This window comes from Rissa tridactyla, chromosome 4 (assembly GCF_028500815.1).
Source record: "Rissa tridactyla isolate bRisTri1 chromosome 4, bRisTri1.patW.cur.20221130, whole genome shotgun sequence".
NCBI lineage: Eukaryota > Metazoa > Chordata > Aves > Charadriiformes > Laridae > Rissa > Rissa tridactyla.
In genome coordinates, this window is record NC_071469.1 from 90,880,100 (window position 1) to 90,901,661 (window position 21,562).

Sequence of the window (21,562 nt, forward strand, 5' to 3'; positions counted from 1 at the left end):
TTGTTTCAATTTTCCTTAGAGTGCAAGATGTGTAGCAAATTTCCTCTAAAGTAAGTTTTTCTCAAGAGGTTTCCTGGAGCAGTTTCATTCCAGAGTGAATGATACTTTAGATCATTGGACTGTTTTGGTTGGAAAGGGCCACTAATGGGTCATCGAGTCCGTCCGCTGCATAGTTTCAGGACTGGTTCCATTATTCATAAACTAGCGTCTGGCCCAGCCCTGGATGCATCTCCAGTGATGGCAATTCCACAGCCTGCCTCAGCAGGTTCTTCCATTACCTTAATGTCATAAAAGCATCAAATTTTCCCTAGCGTTTAACCCACGTTCTCCCTGTGAAAGCTTTCAGACCGTTGCGACTTGTGTTTCGGGATAACACAGTCTGCTCAGAGAAACCTCTGATGGTCTTCGGGTTGCCATCAGCTACCGGCCGGAGCTGGAGGTAGCACCTGCCTTTTTTTCATACACTGATCACCAGAAATTATCAATGTGAGCCAAGCATCGTTGATGCGGCTGGGAATCTGCTCAGCACCTTGGAGAAACAAGGCTTGAGGAATGTGGCTCCATCTGCAAAGAAACTCAGTCCCTCGAATTAGCTGCAAAAGCTCCGGGAGCTCATGGATGGGATGGGTCAGTGCTATCGGCTTTTGGTAGTTCAAGAAACCCAAATAAAAGTTTGGTCAATGTATTCTCCCACTTCAGAGGGACAACTTAAAAGTACGAGTATTAAATACGCCTTTACCATCCACAATTCAGATGAATAGTGTTTCTTCACCTGATGCCAGAGACCCTACTTTGAGCTATTTTTGCCGTGCCACCAAAATACTGCGGGGCCAGAAAATGATGTAGGCAAATAATATTTTTTTTTTTTTTTTGGTGCCTTTTCCCAATGTGCAAATATAGTTATGACCAAAACTAGCCTGACTTCAACTGCGCGTTCCTGCTGACAGATTAAGCGATTAACGATTTGTTAAGGCCGTGTTTAAAAGGGTAAAAGAAATAGTACACCAAATGTAATATAAAATTGTTTGCCAGCTGCGCTGAAACGAGTGCTGCAAATGGAAAACCCGGCCTTTTGTGACTGTGGGGAAAAGGAAAAGAAAAGGGAGAGCCGAGGACAGTAAGGAAGGACAACTGCCCATCAGCTGGTCCCCGTGAGCCTTCACACCGCCGGCCTTTCATGCCGCTTTTGTCAGAAATCGCACGCCTTTCTAAGAACCGGCGCTCTGTACCTCTCCTTCTCCGCGGGCTCTCGCGTTACCCTGCAGGCGAGGCACTGCCAGAGCAGAGGTGACTTGATCGATTTCCAGAGAGTAAACACAAAGCATGAGAAAGGCAGAGGTGTTTTGGTTGGCTTTGAGGATCTGAGAGGGCTGCCGCTGCGGACTGTCCAGCGGCCCGCTGCTGTTTACGCTCGCAGCGTGGTTACGCTTTCATGTTTGCCTTTGCTCAGTGTGCTTTTCTAGTGGTTTTTATGGGCGATAGAGGGTAAATGAAAGGGCCTTATATGCTGTGAAGAAAGCAGCCGAGTATAAGATGGTGCTACTTGGAAAGGCTATAATCAGTCTTTCATGTATTCGTGTTTACCCAATATTACTTGGAAATGCTGCATATATTCTGAATGTGAATTTCACTTTAATCCTTTGTCCTGCATAGGACATTTCTCATTTGGCCTCGTTTAAGAGGACGGTCTGTCTTTAGTACCGTAGATAAACTTTTCTCTCTTCCTTCGGTGCTGGTGTGGAGCGTCACAGGCGACGTGTGCTGCTGATTTGGGGATAAGTTAGGTAGAACTTCTTCTTGCCCATCCACCTCCAGACACTGCCTTGGGAAAGTCCTTTCTCCCAGCTCCAAATCTGACGTATTTGAGTGATCTACAGTGGCAAGGGGAGCTGATGTATTCCAGAACAAGGACATATTTTCCTACTACAGGATGAGCTTTAGTTGGTGGAGGCTGTTCAATAAGAAAGCGATAACACAGTGAGTCCCGTGACTTATCTGGAGATCAAAAGAATAATACACGTATGGGATAAAGGTAAAGTGGAGCGAAGAAATGAAGAAAGAAACAGTTTTGCTGCTGGGTTTGTATCATTAATTGAAAGCTAGCACAGGTATTTGGTGTTACCAGAAAAATGAGTGAGCAGTGTACATTTCCCTGACAAAACTGGTCAAATACAGAATTGTCTTAACCCTATAACAGCTTTGATGGACACTTTAATTGTGTGTTTGGACTTTATAACAGCAGTCCCAGGCGTGGATGGGCGCCAAGACCAAAACAAACTCCTTGGAAATGAAGCCAGAGTAAAAAGGACATAATAGTTCCTAAGACATCTTGACCTTTAAGATGGCTTAGTCAGATGGCTTTCAGCAGTGATGAAAGGCAGAAATCTTTCCTCTTGCGGAGGCCTCAAAGACAGCTGGATAAAACGAAATTGTTCTCGGTACAGATTGCTGGAAGGGAAAGAATTTGTTTTCATGTGCGAGGTATCCATCTTCCCGCTCAACCGTAGGGCGGTGACTCTCCTCGTCAGGATGGGCTGGTATTTCTGTGTGGGTCAGCAAAGCGTATCCACGCTTCCGCCAGGACGTGGCAGTCCTGGACTCTCACGCCACTTTTAAAAAGTAAATTGCCAGTATTGCAAAAAGTCTGAGCTGGGGATAAAAATGAGAGAGTAACTCGGTCACTGCAACTCGGGTGTCTAGCGTTAGGTTTCCAAAGTAGTCAGGCTGAGTAAGCGGACTCTTTGTGGGGTATATTCTCATTGAACCTAAACCTACAAATTGTAGTATAGAGTGTGTGTGCCCTGCGTGTACTTAACATGCACAGTGAGTGCTGTACTTTGAAAGGCCATTGTACATTTGTAGGAGTGACAAAGAGAGTCCATGTGCTGAATCTCTTGGAATTGCACACGCCCGAAGGCTTCTCAATGTCTGCTTGAGAAGGAAACTGAGCGCAGACGTACACTGCCCCCCTGGCTTCAGTAGTCTTCCTAGATACTGCTTTGAATATCGGCATAAAGAATTCTTGCAAGGTAGCTGGGAAAGTCTGAAATCTATTTTTTTTTTTTTTTTGGATACGTTTATTGCTCTGAAATAATTCCAGCCTCCCGACCGCACTCACATCTGAGAAGCAAGAGGCAAATAACTGCTTTAATTTAAATGGGATGGCTTTGTAATCTGACGCCCACAGAAATGAGCTTCTCTACTCATCAAGCACAAAGCCATGCAAAGATGTAGCTCATTCCCAATTGCCTGTTGAGTATCTTTTGTCCAAGTTCATTTATTTTATCCGTAGGCATCAAAGGAAGATGTAACGCATATGTTCACATCAATTTCCATTTAATGGCCTATTGCTCATAACGTCTCTGCATTAAATTAGGAGATCTGGAACGTCTCCGCCTTTGAGGCTGCAGGGAGTAATGCTCTGCTAGAAAGTCTGAAGTACTAGCAGCGCATAACATCTTGGGAGAGATTCTGTGGCTTTTGTGTTGGATGGGAAGACGGATTGTGGCTGGTCATTGCCTGGTGCAGAAAGTGGGAGACCGCAAAAAGCTGTGTGTCTAGGCACAATTGCAATAGTCTGCTTGAACGGAGGTTTGGAAACGTGTGCGTGGTGGGTCAGATCCCCTACACCTTCAAGGAGCTGGAGAGCTGAAACGGAAAATGGTTTTATTCCCTCTGTCAGAGCTGCGTCTGCACGGGGTTTTGCAGACTGACATGAATTTGCTTGGCCACTGGTCAGTTCAAAGCCAAGCTAATGAGCTCAGAGCAGCTCTGGGATATTGTTGGAATTTGCGTTGCTGAGCATGCTTAATGATAAGCTGTTCTCGGAGGTCTGGGCTGTTAGCTCAGTTAGATGAGCTCATGTTTGCCTTGCGAAGATAGTGTAGACACACCAAGTTCCAGGAGACATTGCGTTTTCCTGTCGTTTTAGCCAGGGACATGCGGTCCCTCCCCATCCCTGTTATTACTGCCTGAGACTGCGTTCAGATACTTACTCAGAATGAGCACTTGATGTTTTTAAATGTGTTTGAGAGCCTGAATGCCCTCCAGTCCTCCAAGTGGGCTCTGGTGGGTCCTTTGATATGTTTGAGGTCAGGAGTCGCTTTTCTTCTGGAGAGGATGGGACTTGGACCAGCTGATTGTAACGTTAAGTGTCCAAAGAGGACGTAATCTCGCACCGGCATGTGAATGGGCTGGAGACACATTACAAGACCTCTCTTCCCTTTGGTTTTATTTGTAGGAATGTGCGGTAATATTTTAATCCCAACGAATTATCCTCTAAGGACTGTTCTGAATAGCTGTCAGGAATTACACAATGAATTCAGGGCACTGTCTACTGGGTCCAGCAAGTCTGGCCTTTAAAACAAATACACTCCTGGGCAATGGAGCCAACGAAGCCTGCTTTCCTATTGGCCTTTGTGTCGTGTTTGAGCTCTTGTTTGACTTACAGCTGGGTGATATTCAATGAAGACTGATCTCACACCAATGTCCTTCCCTCAGTGGGAACATAAACAGGATTTGTCACTTCCAACCTGATGGCTGTTTCAGTGAGAGAGATATGAGCTTAACAGCTCTGGGCTTTGCCACCTCTGTCAGATTTGACTGGACCCATCGGTGCACTCAGGAATTATTCGGGAAGGAGAAAGGGTGGTGGGACCAGGAGACTCAGACCCACAACCTTTGCATAAGAGGCTGGGCCAAAAATCTCCAGCTTTGTTGGTAGTGAAGGGAGCACGTCCGCTGTTGGAGTGTCCCCTGATGGGAAAGGCAGGAAATGTCCTGATATTGAGGGCAATGGATGGAAAGTCATGCTGCAACTACATCAGATCTCTGACTGCATGTTAGAAGTCTTGCGGTTCTCAGAAATAGGCGTCATGAGGAAGTTCTGGGATCTCCATCCTTGATGTTTTTGGTGTGGGTTGTTTTTTTGCTTGTTTGTTTGTTCGGAGTTTTTTTTGGGTTTTTTTTGTTTGTTTGTTTTTTGTTTTTTTTTGAACAGATTAGAAAAACACCTGCCAAGAATATCTTGTGTTTTAGGGGGGACAGTCCAGATGGGTTCTTGAGGTCTTCCCAGGTGTGTTTTCTGCTGACCTATGCAAAGCACATCCTAAGAAGCATGGCGTCAAGCAGGAGAAGTAATAGACCCTTCAGTGCCCTGCATTTCCGTGGCAGGGGGACATCTTGATAAACTTGGTTTTAGTCAGGGCACATCACTAAAATGTTCTTGCTTCGCAAGGACAGGCCAGACACTGGGGGGTGAGCTGTGATTTAGTCTTTCTCCACTAACTACCATTGGTTGAGTCTCTTGATCTAATAAGCTTGAGATGACGAACTGACCTGTTCTTTTCTCTCCCCTGAAGACCTGGGATGATGAGCTGGAAAGATCAGCCCACGCTTGGGCTCAGCAGTGCATCTGGGACCACGGGCCGAGTGCCCTCATCAGGTCAATTGGACAGAACTTGGCGGTTCACTGGGGCAGGTAAGAGTTGGGGTGCTACACGCTCATTGCAAAGAGCAATTTATGGATCCTCCTTTAGAACCAGTTGGAAAGGGTTGCCTAATTGATGCTTAGTAGAGCACTGGGGAGACAGGAGAAAAGCAGAGGATGATTAATTGCTATTGCTTCGGTGAGCTAGTTACAGTGAGAACGTCCGCAGCCACCTTCAGCTGACTGTTCCCAGCAAACCAACACGGATGTGGGTTACTCCATTTATCTGTATCTCTGGGTAACACAGCTGTAACGTGCTTAAGGTCACTCTTACCCTTACGGAGAACAGCTACAGAAGCCGTAACCCTTGCTCCTAAATCTGCTGGTTTGGGGGGGTTTCTAGCACCACGCTGAGAACCGTCTGAAAGCTGAGGTTTCTCGGGAACAATGTCTGGACTCAGCTGCTAGTTCAGAACTTAATTATCTCTTACTGTATTTCCCATAAATATTTATCCAGCTCCAAATTTCTCTTTACTTGAAACCGCTTTGCAGATTTCTTTTGCAACTTCCTGGGGAAGTTTTTTAACCTAGAGTTGTTAACCCAGCTAGGAAAGCTGATGTTAAGGCTTCCAAATGGATTTGCCTCTCCACATCACCGTGAAATTTGTTTATTGTTAAGCCCCTATCATCAAACCTGTTGTAGGTCAAATCTGCTTTGTACAGCAAACATTTTGTACATGCTCAGGAGGACATATGGGTGGAAATGCAGTTATGTTCGTTGTAAATCAGGTAGAACTTGGTCGAAAGCAATGGAAATTTGCTGGTATGAAATTGGCCCGATTATAAAAATCGGGCCCGTTTTTGTTGGCAGAATTAAATAATGATTGGAAAGTAGAGTGGTTAATCCATTGGAAACAAAGTCAAAAGATTGGGCTGTTCTTGGCTCTCCTACAAGCGTTCAAGATGGCCATGGGTTACTGATGGAGGTAGATCCAATCTTTCTCCCTTTGCAGTCACCAAGAGGAAAAAGAAATCAGGTTTATCTCAGTTTTTTCAGGTACGGGCCATAACTTGATTGCCTCAATTTCCTCTCCTGTAAAATTGGATTCGGAAAGTATTCACTTAAAGACATCATGAGATTAATGTTTTTAAAATGCTTGTAATGAATGATTTTTTAATGAAGAGCTGGCTGAAAGAACAAACTCCAGTTGGCAATGATATCATGCGTATTTCTGGCCTCTTGCTTCATGTGAGCTGTTGAAAGCAATAAAAAGCGGTGGGTTTGAAGCAGGGCTCTGCTCTGACACAGAGTTTGCAGACTGCTCTGTTTGCTCGCTGTGTACGTAGCATGCAAAACGTGTATGAATTCCTAGAGACGGTTTTAACACCCTTCGTTTTTCCCCCCGCCCCGCGACAGCACAAGTAGCATCAGTGCTACCAGCATCTCGTGCACGGTTTGCACAAAGCGCACGCAGTTTATAGAATCACAGAATGTGTTGGGTTGGAAGGAGGATGACCTTTAAAGGCCATCTAGTCCAACCCCCCTGCAGCCAGCAGGGACATCTTCAACTAGATCAGGTCGCTCAGAGCCTCGTCCAGCCTGGCCTTGAACGTCTCCAGGGATGGGGCCTCCACCTCCTCTCTGGGCAACCTGGACCAGTTTCTCACCACCCTCATTGTAAAGAACTTTGTCCTAATGTCTAATCTAAATCTGCCCTGCTGTAGTTCAAAACCATTGCCCCTCGTCCTATCGCTACACGCCCTTGTAAGAAGTCCCTCCCGATCTTTCCTGTAGCCCCCTTCAGGGACTGGAAGGGGCTCTAAGGTCTCCCCGGAGCCGCCTCTTCTCCAGGCTGAACAACCCCAACTCTCTCAGCCTGTCCTCACAGCAGAGGTGCCTCCAGCCCTCGGATCATCTTTGTGGCCTCCTCTGGACCCGCTCCAACAGGTCCACGTCCTTCTTGCGCTGAGGGCTCCAGAGCTGGACACAGTACTCCCAGGTGGGGTCTCACGAGAGCAGAGTAGAGGGGGAGAATCACCTTTATGCGGTGGCTTGGTGCAGAGGGAAATTGCTGCAATAAAAGGTGGGGTACGTGTGGAGGGCACCAGCTCTTCTGCACCAGCTCTCGGTGTTGATGTGAGTGCGAAAAAGCCCACTCGCTTTCAAAGGCCTTACAGTATGAACTGCTAGCCTGCTTCCAGATTTAGCACGTTGCCTGGTGGTAAAATAGGTACACGATGGCTTTCGGTTTAAGATGTTTGGCAAACCTTAACTTCTGTTTACTTTAAAAATACAACTTTCCGCCAAACTAGAAGTTTTTTTTGGTAGTTGTGTGGAAAAGTCAGGAGGACATTTCAGGTCAGCGGCACTTGAAGAGCATGTCAAACCTATAAATAATACAGAAAGTCAGAGCGGGCTGTGAATCTAGGGGGGAAAAAAAACAATCTTTAACATTTTCAATGAGATTCCCCCCCCCGCCCCCAGATCATTAGGCCGTATTACTGGGCTCTTCAAGTAACACCTTCTCAATGAATGGAACTTGCCTCAAGAAACTTTTATATAAAACTTAGCAAACTATATTAAAAGCTTATATTAAAACTTAGCAAACTTATATTAAAAAATCTGACCTTACAATGTGGCAGCAGGCTATGGGTATTGTTTGGAAACTTTCTACCAGGACTTTGTGATTTAAACTGTCCTTGCTCCTTCAGGTATCGCTCTCCAGCTTTCCACGTCCAGTCTTGGTACGATGAAGTTAAAGATTACACCTACCCGTATCCTCATGAGTGCAACCCGTGGTGCCCGGAGAGATGCTCTGGCTCTATGTGCACACACTACACCCAGGTAAAGGAGATGAAGAGCTTTTGTACCCGTGCTCTCAGTGTCCCCCCGGTGTCCCCTTTGTCACTGCAACCTGTGCCCAGAGCAGGGTGGTTTGCTTATTTCCGACACCTGCCTTGCGCTTGCAGATAGTCTGGGCCACGACGAACAAGGTCGGCTGTGCCGTGAACGTCTGCGAGCGGATGAACGTCTGGGGAGAAATCTGGGAGAACGCCGTCTACCTGGTCTGCAACTACTCGCCCAAGTAAGGCAGATAGATGAGCTGGGCTCTCGCCAGCTTTCCGAAAAACTGGCAGGTTGCTGAACTAGCCCAGGATCTGGGGAAGAGATTTCAGGCAGTCTAGACTGGTGGTTGTGGCTTTAAATTTTCTCTTTAGACGGCGGCACGGGGCTGGTTCAAGGCTTTGCCTGGAAAACTGAATGAGGGGCCGGGGCCAGGCTGGAGCTTTGATGTTCCTGCCACGGGAAGGAGGAGCAGGAGATGGCCAGGACGGAGCTGGAGGCTGGCTGGAGGGTGGGAGGGGATGGGGTGGTGATTAACGCCGCTCAGCGCTGCTCCAGCAGCAGCCTCTGTCCCCAGCCAGGTAGGCGGCCCGTATCGTGACACATTTTCACCGCTTCCCCCTGCAAAATCTGCTGGTTTTAACATGCCGCTGCTTCGTGCAAAGCCAGCCCTGCAGCCGTCGCTGGTGGAAGCGAAACCAGCTGGGGCCTGCTGTGAAGAGTTAAATCCCAGACCCAATGAGCTCCCCGTGGATTAAAAAAAAGAACAGTGAAATAGCTAAATCTTGACTGATGCAGTTAACTTGTTGGTTTGATTAAGTTTTAAAATGAAAATCACATTTCTCAACTACTGCATCCAGCAGAATTTCCTCCCTGGCAATGGCAATTAATATTTTCTGCTTTAATGGCTAACGGGAGAAGTATTCCCACTCCAAGTCCTTGGTGATTTAAATCTTAGCAACGAAACGAAACGGGGAAATCACTGTATTCAAATGGGGTGGCTTGGAGAGCATCTGACTTGCGGAGATCACAGGGGCAGAAAGATGCAGAGAAATAAGACGTGGGTACAGAGCTGGCAGCTCATGGCAGGATCCGGGCAGAGCCCTATGGGGGGGTGTGTGTCAAAGCCCCTCTCCCCACATTAGCTACGGAACGTGTTATGCTTGTGGGATTTGATAACCTCCTCCTCATATGGGATCTCACCATCTCCCATGGAGCTCCCGCAGCAGGCTGGGCTGTTTGCACGTCATCCATTCAGGGCTGCTGGATGGAAAAATACTCTGTTTCTGCAGTTTCTACTTAATCTTTGTCTCTCTGGCATCAGCGCGCATTGTCCTCATCTAGCCTTATAGGTGGAGACAGCTGAAAGAGCAATAACCCAAGGGCTGAACTCCGGCTCCTTCAACCTTCTCGGCCCCTAAGGTTTGCAGGACAGAGGGCCAAAAGGGACTTTTGTTTCTGGGTAGTTTCTTGAGGAAAATGCAGTAATCCATTGATTTACTTCTGTTTACATAAGATCACAGTATTTATGTTGGAGTTTAATGTAAAAGCGATATTGCACGCAATTTTTTTAAGTAAACCCCTAAAAAGAAAATCATCTTGGAGGTGAAATGAGGAGGAACATTTCTCATACAAGGCTCTCCTGGGCTGGATGTTTAGTCTTTGCGTCCTGCAAAGGGCCGGGACGATGTTTCTGCAGCCTCAGAGGCCAAACTGGGGACTTGAGGATGGCCAGGTTGGGCGAGTGCGAAGTGCTGCTCTGGTTCCCAGATGATGATCTGGCGTGAGGGTCCGTGTATTTCTGGTGGCTTTTTTTCCTGTTTGGAAACGGTTCCAGATGGAAAATGGACCAGTTTGGAAATGCGAAGAGCTGTGCTCCAGCCTGGCTCGTGCAGCTGCCTGGGGGTGTTGCAGAAAATGGTGAGGAGACTTGTGGCTCTGAGGAGCAGGAGAGATGAAGGCAAGCGTTGGGCAAATGGAGGCAGCAGGCAGGCAGCCCCTGAGCTATCGCTGGAGGACAACAGGCAGCACAGGGACGGAAAGAGTGGGGACAAGCCGACTTTTCCCTATTTATAACCCTTTATCCAAGGATGAGCATAGCAGAAACACCTGTTTTCCCCACTCCCTTAGCGCCAGGCGGTCGCGGGGGCTTGGGTGGGTATGTGGGTGCCTGAGGGGTGCGCGTTGCTCCTGTGCTTGCAGGGGCAACTGGATCGGAGAAGCCCCGTACAGGACCGGCCGCCCCTGCTCCGAGTGCCCGCCGAGCTACGGAGGAGGCTGCCAGAACAACCTCTGCTACAAAGGTACGTGGTGGGGGGGGCTTGGGGCACCCTCCTGCGCGGGGGTGGAAAAGGCTGGGGCAAACTTCTGCCTGCAAACTTTTCATTAGAAGCAGCCGCAGCTCTATGCGCCTTTTAATTAGCCATCCTTAATATTTCGACATGGCGACAGGCGGGGAAAAGCGGTGGTCGCTGCTGAAAGCGAGAAGCCCCGAAGTGCTTAAAATCCGCAGCCGGGATTCGGCGCGTTTTCCCCGGCGAAAGCGAGAGCGAGCGCTGGGATGGGGGAAGAAGCCGCTCTGAGCTTTACACGGGTCTAGCTCGGGAGCTCCGGCGGGATTTTGAGCGCTGGCAGGCTGCAGGCAGGAGCCATCCCGTCCTCGCGGGGTTTGTTTGGGAAGGGAATGTTCTCCGGCGCTTAACCAGAGGCGACGTGGGTGGGCAGAGCTTGGCCGCCTGCCCCCGCTCCTTCGGGGGCCAGGGACGGAGCGTTTCCCTCTCCTCCCCACCTTGGTTTTCACGGCTGCAAAATGAATAGAGCGATTCGTGTCTCTTGGAGGAGAGGAGGGGATCGCGGACGGTTTTTCCTGACCTGTGGAGTTTTCCCGGAATAGAGGTCAATAGAATTAAAAAATATTATTAGCGCCGAAAGCTCCAGTGGAGCAGTGCTGTCCCCCGGCACGCGGGATTTTCTGAGGTCACGCATTGAGGGCATTTTCCTCCTCCCTTGTGTTTTGCTTCACGGAGAACTGGGCGCTTAGGAACAGGCAGGTTCCCTGGAGACTTGCCCAAAACGGAGGCTTATTTTGCTGCAACATCGCATTTATCGTCTTTAGCCTGGGGTCGCGGGTCCGGGGGAGGTCCCCGGGGTGCAGGAGAGGGAAGGGGATGCCTCGGTGGTAGAAAGCCCTCTTGGAGCCACCATCCATCATTCCTCTGTTTGCACCATTCTTCTCCTCATCGCCGAGGACGAGAGAGGTGCAACGTTTCAGGTAGGACGGGCCAAGCGGAATGAATTTTGCTGGCACCCTTTCCGAAATCCCGCTGCCCGGCTGCAACAGCAGGCAGCTTGTTCTCCATGGAAGGGTAAAGCGAGGGATAAACCTGATGTAGCAGGACCCGTGCTCTACCAGAGGATCGGCTGAAGCCGTGCTGATGGGGTGGTTTGGAGAAGCAAACCCAGGTGGGAGGAGAGAAGGTTCCAGCCACCTTCCCAAACACTAGGGCCTTCTTTTTGTGCGACCTTCAGAAAATGTGTGTTTTCCTCCAGAGAGAAAGAACTGTATGGGGAAAAAGAAGAACTGTCAGCACACTTATTAGTGGGGATCATTTCAAACCTTTATGTAAGATGCTCTAAATGCCACTTTTTTGCAGAGGAGCGGGAGAGGAGCAGATCTCCCCTCCTGGTGCTGCACCTGCCCTGGCAATAGCCCTGCGCTGCCTTTAATGGGCATTTTTGAGTTTCCAACTATTTAAAAGCAGGTCCTCGTCAAACCAAATCACCTCCCTCAAAATGCAAACCTGCCTGACTTCCTCCTCAACGCGAGCACGCTGTAATTATCTTCAATCCCCTCTTCTAACAAGATTACCGTTACGAAGATCCAGTCGTCGTCGAGACGGATGAGACCAACGAAGTGGAGTTTTCGCAGGTGGCGGAGCAAACGCCGGTGCGGTTCTACCCTCCAGAAAGCAAGCCCAACAAACCCAGCAAGCCCAAAAAAGTCATGCCGGAATCTTACATGAGTAAGGCAGCCTCTTTCCTTTTCAGTTCTTACAAGTTTTGAAGTACCTCTATGGGAGATGGTATGGAAAGCGGTGGAGGAGGCTTGGGGGAAAAATAACTGGGAGGATGCTTGAGTGAAGGGGGAGGTAATCTGTGTGCAAATTCACCGTTAATTACGGCAGAAGCCTGCCAGAAGCTTTCAAAAGCCCCTCGTGCCTTCTGCACGTCAATCTGCAGTAGTTATTTGTTCTTTTAAGCCATCTCAAGGAAGTATCAATGAACCAAAGGTCCCCTGATCCATAATCAATTTAGGAAATACTGGTTTTATTTCCCAGTTAAAATACTCTACACTCAGCAGTTATCTCCTTTGCAGTTTGTTTTTTTTTTTTTTTTTTCCTTTTTTTAAATTGGTTTCCTTTTTATTTCTTGCTTGGGAAGATTTCTGAAGTTATTTGCGGAGCTGGTAGTACTTCCTCAGTTGTTTTCTCATCACTGTTAATTAAAAGAGACTTATTGTGAAAACAAGGTGAGGCAAGCCAACACATCCTTTTCAAGTTTATCTACTGGCATCTTGAGAGCCTGTAATTAACTGGAGAATGAGAGCTCTGGCTGCAGACCTCGGGCTGTAAATCAAAGCCTTCAGCCCTCAGATGTTTCTTCCTTGCTAATATTTCCAAAGACACCTGTCTCAGGTGAACGGCTAAAGAGGCACGAACTGCTCCAGGCTGGTTGGTCTGTGATAAGCTTTTACCTCGCTGCAGCAAAGACCTCCAGGAAAGATGCCTGGTGGTTGCTCACCTCCGTAGCTCGACAGCAGGCTGTGGCAGACTCTTTCCTTTTTAAAATATTTATCGATTCTATTTTTTTTTTTCTCCCCAGCACAAGTCGTTACCTGTGAAACCAAGATGAGAGATAAATGCCGAGGCTCAACATGCAACAGGTAGCGTTTTATTGATACCTTTTGGAGCGCTGCGGGGGGAAAAAAGTGGCCTAAAAATTGTCCAGTTCTTGCAAACTGGCTATAAACATAAGCCATACCTTGTATTTTTTGTGACTATCTAGGTATATCTCTTTTTTTTTTTAAAAAAAGCCTTAATTTCTCTTAATACAAAGTCTTCAGCCAAGCCTAGCAAGAAGGTGACTCAGTTGATTTTACTCAGCCACGATGACCCACAGTTTCAGGTGTCCAAAATCGTTTAATAAATTTTGGCAGAGTCATTTTTGAGCTTTTTTCATGCATTCCACTGCTGTCCAAGCCAGACCAATAATTCATGGCTTGTCCCATCCCAGCCAGTCAAGAACTTCTGGTTAAGGTTTCTGCAAAGAACGGGACAGTTTATCACTTGGAGAAAAACCAAATCCACAGAATCTAAATATTGGTCGGGCTTTTAAGGAGGGTGGAGAAACTGTTTTAAGAAGTAGCTATTTTGCAACCTTGTTTTTAAATGGAAGAGTTACGTGAAATGAATGGAATGACTATTAAATGAAATAGAGTCAAAGTCTGTTTTTCTTGAATTGTTTTTTCGCCACCCTCAAAGATATATATCTTCACTAGGTATTTGTGCCCAGCTGGCTGCTTGTACAGTAAGGGAAAGATCTTTGGAACATTTTATTATGAGAGTGTAAGTACCTTTTAATAGCTCATAGATGTAATTTGTGGGGACTTAGTGGTAATAACAGAAATGGGAAATGCCAACAATTTTAGTGTAATTTGGCTTTTCGCATTCTCCGGTTGGGGTGCTGTAACAGGGTGCTAATAAAGATTATCTGTATTTTCCTCATGTTAGTGATGAAAAAAGAAGCAGTCTGGAAAGGCAAAGTGTTTCCAGACGTGATTTTATCATGAATGCCTTTAACGTGCAATGAAACCCATGGAAAGTGAGGGAAGGGGATCAATCGACGGCTCTTACGGAGATCTCTTTAGTGCGGGCGGCCGTCATGCTGAACAGAAACTTTATATGAAAAACACTACAAAACATTGTAACTAAATAATAGTTTGGGCTGATTTGCTGGGTCTTGAATTAGCAAGATAATTTATAAATAAAGCATGGCACTGTTCTCCCATCAAAACTACTTTTGGGGTGAAGAGAGGTTGAAGAGATAAAAAGGGTTTTGTGTAAAAAGTGTGCCTGCTTTCCCCATCCCCGCACGACTGCGTCGCCCGCGGTACATCTCTGCCCTGCAACTCCTGTGATCGCAGACAGCCGCCTCCTCCAAGTGGTTTCAGCAGAAATATTTTGGGTTTGAATATTTTCTTGAGAACTGGAAGTATTTCATACTGGTCGTTAATTTCCAGTGCTGCTTTTCTTCTAAATTGTATCTAAATGTACCGTTTAAATGTATTTAAAAAAAGCTCGCCATTCAACCAGACAGTGCTTAAAATAATAATAATAATAATAATAATAATAATAGAATAAGGCAGTGTTGGGAGAGTAAGATTTAACTACCAGATTCCAAAGGGGTGTGCTCAGCTTATTTTCCATTTGGCGCTTTGGTGGTGGTTTCATTTCTTCTTCGTTTTTTTTGCACAGCGGTTGGTCAGCGTTGCTCTGTGAATGAGATTTATTTCACATGCTATTTGTGTTTGTGCTCTCGTCAGTCATCAAGCATCTGTCGTGCTGCAATCCATTACGGCATCCTGGATAATAAAGGAGGACTGGTTGATATCACGAGGAAAGGGAGGACACCGGCTTTTGTGAAGTCTACCCGGAACGGCGTGGAGTCTTTTAGGTACGACCTTCGTAAAAAAGTTTTTTTTTTTCTTATTTGCTTTAAATATAGGCAATAAATAAATATAGGTTCAGTCGTCTTCGTTGCTTATATTTAGACGTAGTGATTCAAGTAATTCTAATCTGCTTATTTTTTTAATAAATGTTTTTGTTTGCTTGTTTTGCAGGAAAAGTAAGCCTTCAAATGCATTCATGGTTTCCAAAGTCACAAGTAAGTGTTAAAAGTTGAGAAGAAGCCATTGCTGCTGGAGTTTTATGGGACATTTGAAAACGTCATCCCTTGCAGTGCTCTTTTTCTTTTTAAGTGGTCGTGTCGAATGGTTCAGTGTCACAGCTAAACCCTAGAGTGGTGATCCGTCACCCACTGTGGGCAATTCCACCATCAACCGCCTCGCATTTCTATGGGGATGTAAGAGGGGGAGGTATAGAAAAAGGCGATAATGGTCCCTTTCCAGCAGCATGTCCTGGCGATGGTTCAAACATCAGCTGCAGTGTCACAAGCTGCTGATAACAAAGTGGTGGAAGATGAGCCATCCTTGCGTGAAAGCCTCAATCTAGCGTGAACACTGCACATATAAAAACAAGAAGTACCTAAATAATAGCGCAATAGTATAATGAAACCTGTAATAGGAAGTTAGTTTATAACGGTGAGTCATATTTATGATGAGCGTATAAATAACTGCTGAGGAGCTCTACTTTTTAAACAATTCACCTTTTCTGAGTGTCTTTGAATAATTCCTCCTCCTCCATCATGTAATCATCACTTTGATTAGATCCACTTTCAGGGGAAACTAAAGGTGTCAGGTTATTTGGACTCCACATCATGAGCTGCAGCAAAAATACACCGTCTTGTGGATCAGCCGCTTTTCTCTTTTGAAAGCTGTGACCTTTTTTAAGGCCACGTTGTACATGATAGCAGGAATTCTGCTGGTCAGCCCTCTCCTGGGCGCGTCCCGCTGGCAAAGGAGCGAGGAGCTTTCCTCCTGGTGCCCTCAGCTGGACATGGGTCTCACCCGATGCGTTGTGTGACTGTGACTTGTGTTTTCTGCAGCTGCCTGAGCTATTAGCTCGAGTAATTTGCCTTTCCGTATTTATTTCCGCAGCACAGACGCTGGATTGCTATACTACAGTGGCGGAGCTGTGCCAGTTCAAAAAGCCGGCGACCCATTGCCCAAGGTAACTGCGTGCCACGAGCAGGAGCCCGCTTATGTTCTGCTTAAACCCGCTCCGCGCTGAGGATGGAGGATGCCGGGACGCTGAGGTCCCCAGATCCGAGGGCGAGCGGGAACGGAGCTGATTGTACCCGATGAACTGGAGGAGGGGGCTGGGAATGGCATCTTTCCTCCCGCCGCCGTGCTTTTCTTGGCACCGCGATAGAAAATTCACGTTAAGTTTTCAGACCCTTTCAGTGACATGTAATAAGTGAGGCTACCTGATGCCGTTTCAGCAGACCCCTAGGTATGGGCCTGCAGCTTCACACTCTGCCTTGGTTCCCCTGCACTTGCTGGTTTTTGGATGCGCTTTCCCTTTCCACCTTAAAATACAGAAGTAGTTTGTTCTAGAAAACTGCTTTGTGCGGGTGTAGGTCGTGGCAGGGCAGGGGGGCACAGACACGTGCAAACGATTACGTGCATACCGTTGCGCAAAAATATAGGTACTGCCCTTTGAAAATGTCATAAAAGACCGATCCCTCTTTTACCGGCCCAAACTCTGCTATTTGCAGTTCTGCAGTAACTACCCAATGTCATCTGAGGGGAACAAATAATTAAATTCACTGTTGCCACCTGCAGACCAGATGCAGGCACTTGAAATCTCCCAAGAATGCAGCTTGCTTTCCTGTTGAGCCTTGATATAGGGAATAAATATGAATAAATTGTTTTCTAGGATTTATTGTCCAGCCCACTGTAAAGACGAGCCGTCGTACTGGGCACCGGTGTTCGGCACAAACGTTTATGCGGATGTGAGTATGGTCCTTTCCCCGCCGACCCCCTGTACCACGACGTCTGTATCGCAGAGCCGGGGTCATGCTCTGCGACTTAGGGAAAAGAGTCGAACCCCTCCCTGTTCATCGCGATGTGGGGATGGGGTAGATGGGGATGAAGGAGGAAGTAGCACCAACAGCTACGACTCAAAGTTGGGGGTCAATGGGCTTGGGGAGCCCTTCCACTCTCCGGCACCGATTTATTCTTACGGACTCGGGCATGTCACTTAGCCCCTCTGTGCCGTAGCGCTTGTCCGCCTTTGCAAAGTGATTTGGGCTCTACGGATGAGCACCAAAGGGCTTTTATTACATACTATCACACTAAATATTGGCAAAAATAGACCTTCTTCCCCTTCCCCTGTTCGCTTCTTTCTGGGAGCCGACAGCGTTTTTGAGCAGTCGGGATGCGGCGCAGAGCAGTGGAACGAAAGCATCCGGGTTGGTTTTACTGGTTTGTTTTTCTAAACTCTGCTCTCTGGGATGAGCAGAGACTTGATGCTAAAACTAAGCAAAGAGTAATTTTTTTGAAATCTCTTAATATTTGGCCTCTAAAAACTGGGTTTCAACGTTTTTCCATTTGCGGGTGCCTCTTTTTTTTTTTTTTTCTTCCCTTCCCCCCTCCCTGCCCCCCCAACGCCGGAGGTTGTGTTTTAGAAACGCCAGCTCCCTGGCTGCTGCGCAGCCTGTAGGAACGTGCTTTTTTGAAGGCCTGGGGGGAAGCAGTCGGCAGGTCGTGGACCCCCAGCTTGGGGGTCAGCGTGGAGCTTTGCCAGACTCCCGAGAAAAAAACCATCCTGCAGAAATCATTCAAAAACTTCGGGGCAAGCAATTTCGAAAGCGATTTAAAAAAAAACCCAAAACCCAACCAACCAACCAACCCTATTTTTTTTTGTTTTACTTGAGAACTATTATTTTAAAGGTAGGGCTGCGCAAACAGGTTAGCCTGGGCTAGCTCACACGCAAATCCATCAGGCAGCTGCCACCCCGCGGTACCTGCCTCTCTGCGTGCTCCGACCGGCAGGAAATGGGAAATAATTTCCTCTGTTTTACTGAGGACAAAACTACCTCAGATTACCCCCGAACGGGGCCTGCGATTACAAGGGTATTAGGCGAGGACCAGCATCCCGGGCTGGCATTGTTTCCCGATTTGTACTGACGCAAAAGGATTAGTGTCCTTTAATGAATCGCAAGCTCCATTTCCTACCCTACCCCCTGGGCGTTGTTTCATAAAACGAGGGCATGGACTGTGATTTGGGAGAAAAATAAAAGAGGAAAAGAAAAAGTATTTGGCCACTTCCTAGAGGGTTTGGTTAACCTTTTTCTGGACTACTGTACTAATTGGGTGGTGTGGGCGTAACAAGGGAATAATTTAGGTTTTTTACGAGAATTGGTAGCAAAGCAGGTGAAGCCAGCTGGGAAAAAGGAGTTTGAGGCGGCTGTGGAACGTGCTGCAGAGGGATAGAGAGGTATTGATGCTGAGAAGTGCTCCGGCTGGAAAGCTGACAGGAGAAACACGCATGCTGTGCAGGGAAAGTTTGGGCAAAGGCTTTTCCCAGGGAGCTCGGGGCGTGCAGGATGCTCTCCAGGAGGGGATGCTGTGATTTAACCTCGCGGCCGAGGGATAATTAAAGCAGGCAATAAGTTGGATGAGACAAGTGCTAGCCTTCTGGGAGGGCTCTTCGGCTTCACGTCTAGAGTCACGGCCCTGGGGGGACTTCTGCCCCGGCTGTGTCTTCTTAAATAAGTTATCTAAAAGAAAATGAAGCATTTTGCCCTGTTTCCACTCCGCCCTCCCCGCGAGGCGCCCTCTGGCCTTTTAGCACCTCCCTCAAAAATTCCATTTGCTAAATGCTCTGGCAGGTAAGGAGTCGATAGCCCAAGCTGTAACGACAAAAATGCCTGGCTAGCCCATGCAACTGGACCTGATTCACTGTGCTTTTGGCCCGAGATAGCGTTCACATTCACACGGTCCCAGGAAGGCGTGAAGAGCAAAGCTGTGACGTGAAGAACGGGCAATTTTTGTGAGATAAGTCTGATTTTTATCCAGGTGGCATAGGCGCCGCTATCTTGGTGGGAGTTAAGGAATTTTTACCAACTTTAAATGCATTCTGATCGTTTGTTGTTTTTTGGGTTTTTTTTGTTTTTTTTTTTTTAACTCATCATTATAAAATTATCTCGGATTGTGTGTTTGTAAGATTATCTCCTGGGTATTCCTGGTGGCTTAAAGCAGAAAGACACGTTGGCAGCCTTTGCCTTAAGAAGCGGTGCAGGCAACTGTTCATGGTGAAATTAGTAAGACTGTGGCACAGGGACATAGAAGACTCTTAAAATTTGGGGTAAATGAATGAAATGCAAGAAAATATGCTCCGGGAAGAGTTCATGCCCAAATCCCGGGTCTTTCCGCTGAAAAGCATTACTTTGTGGTGAGAGCAGCCTTGCTGCCTGCACGCAGGGTGTGCAGATGGAAGAAATACGTGGGGACGCGGGGGGGAACGTACCCAGCATCCTTCCGGTGCTGAAATTAGCAGTGGGCAACAGACAATTCGTTGCCTCTTTTCCCTGGCGGCACATTGGAGGAAAAATTAAAAAAAAATTTCTATGATCGCACGACTGTGCCCGGGGGAAACAGAACTCGGCTCCGGCTGCCGTGGACAGAACCAGTTCTGGGGTGTCACTGGAGCTGTGTGATCGCCTGGGGGTCGTTATCGAGGCTGTAAAAGAGCTTTTAAATTTCACAAGGCACTGCCATTTGTCACTCTGCCTGGCTCCTGGCGTGACAGACGCTGCAAAGGAAACCTGTCCCCATCCCTGCTCAGGAGCCCTGTCGAGCTAGGAGAGAAAACAGTGTTCTGCTCTTGAGAATAAGGTCTTTTATCTGCAGTTGTGCAGTAATTAGTTGGAGGAGGACAGATCACCTATATAACGAGGCAGGCTTGTATCACCAGAGGAAACCAACTTGGGTGGCTCAGCTCTCAGGAGGCAGGAACTTAGTGATTAAACTGGTCACACTAATGGGGAAATTATGGGTGATTAAACTCATAGTCACGGACTATTGCTGATGGCCCACTATAAAAAAAAAAAGCATTGTCATTTTATGGTGTGTGCTTCAGAGTCCACTTCGTCAGGAAATGCTCCCGGAGCATCCCCAGGGGCTACACCCTGGAAAGCTGTTGTGCTGTCCATACGGCTGTCCTACGTCTGAATTTGAGGAGAAGGCCTTTCATCTTTTAATGTCTCATCTTCCAAAAGCTCTGTCATCAATTCATCAAAGAGAAGCCCGGCCTGGGATATGAGAGGGCCAGAATCCAACAGAGTGATAAGGGGAGGTTTGGGGTAAGGCAATAAAAAGCCTGTTGGTCAAAGCTTTTGAGTAAGTGGCAGTACAGCAAGTCCTGGGAAAAAAAAAATAGGAGTGCCTTGAAAAGAACATCGTTTAGGATGTCTCCCAGTGGAGACTGTTGCAAATTGATTCAGGACAGTTTAATTTTATGAGCCAATTTTAGATTTACAGATTTCCCACCGCATACTAGGGCGAATTCGCAGCATGTCTTCCAAACGCAGCGTTCCCTTGCTCCCGTGACCATATATAGAAGCAAAATACCAAATTGGCACTCGAAACTCAGAGAGCTGCCAAGAGATAGGCCATCCAAAGCGATAAATATATAGGGGACAAGGCAAACCTGCCATATATGGCTGCGAGAATGAAACAGCACGATCCGTATCGTACGTACGCGATGGGAACGTTTGCCCTTGGCACCGGTTTTGTGGCGCTTTGATTTTTAGCGATCGGGGAGTTTGTGGGGTTGGGCTTTTCACCTGCTGCGGTTCCCTGCGCGTAGCTGGCTTTTGCTTTTTGTCGTTCCAGCTTGCTGTATGTAAATCCTCTAGAGGCTCGATGGCCAAGTTTATACTACGCCTGAGCCTCCTCTGCTTTTGCTCGCTTTTCTGGATGCTTTAGGAGCTTAGTCATCAGTTGTTAGTGTTTTGTGTTCCTCCAGCTCTTCTGACTCTGCACATCTTGGAGAGCAGGGTGACAGCACGATGTGCACTAGAAAAGCTTGAGTCTTTTCAGAATTGTTAATCTCCCTCTGTACTCGCTGTTGTCTTATGGGGTCATGCCTGCCCAAACCCTACACCACTCAAGGGGTGCAGTCCTGCTGTTTTTCCTAGAAAGAAGGATGTGAACCGTCCTGGGTAACTGGTGGCCATTTACCTTAATGCAGGAAAAGCGTCTGCTTTCCAAGCAACTGGGTGAATAAACTTTGCTGAGGCAGCTGGTCACTAGCAAAGAGTTTCACCGCAGCGGTTTCTCTGGTGCAGACCCGGCAGGCACCGGCTGGAAAGTTGTCCTCGATTCAGCTTTGGACCTGGATGATGTCCCAGGCGCAGCTCCGCCGTAGATGGGAGTGGTGGAAAAGCTGCTTGTCCTCTGCCGTGGTGGTGGATCTTCTTACAGCCGGAGCTTATGACAGACCTACAAGATCTGTCCCGTGACACCATTTATCCCTAGTCTTTCCATAAGAGGGGTAGAATTGTTTCATAGCTTTTTCACTTTATTTTATACTTTATTTTCTGGT

General features: G+C 47.3%; 1 protein-coding gene across 2 annotated transcripts in view; it reads left to right on the forward strand.

The window, feature by feature from the left end:
* Positions 1-21,562, forward strand: part of CRISPLD2 (cysteine rich secretory protein LCCL domain containing 2) — a 36,310-nt gene that overhangs the window by 9,043 nt on the left and 5,705 nt on the right. For both annotated transcript variants that reach the window (XM_054200463.1, XM_054200462.1), the window contains 11 exons: positions 5,361-5,479; positions 8,141-8,273; positions 8,399-8,514; positions 10,476-10,576; positions 12,137-12,295; positions 13,155-13,215; positions 13,831-13,897; positions 14,875-15,005; positions 15,172-15,215; positions 16,108-16,180; positions 16,889-16,964. In XM_054200463.1, the coding sequence (XP_054056438.1) occupies positions 5,361-5,479; positions 8,141-8,273; positions 8,399-8,514; positions 10,476-10,576; positions 12,137-12,295; positions 13,155-13,215; positions 13,831-13,897; positions 14,875-15,005; positions 15,172-15,215; positions 16,108-16,180; positions 16,889-16,964 (1,080 nt within the window). The remainder of the gene's footprint in view (positions 1-5,360; positions 5,480-8,140; positions 8,274-8,398; positions 8,515-10,475; positions 10,577-12,136; positions 12,296-13,154; positions 13,216-13,830; positions 13,898-14,874; positions 15,006-15,171; positions 15,216-16,107; positions 16,181-16,888; positions 16,965-21,562) is intronic.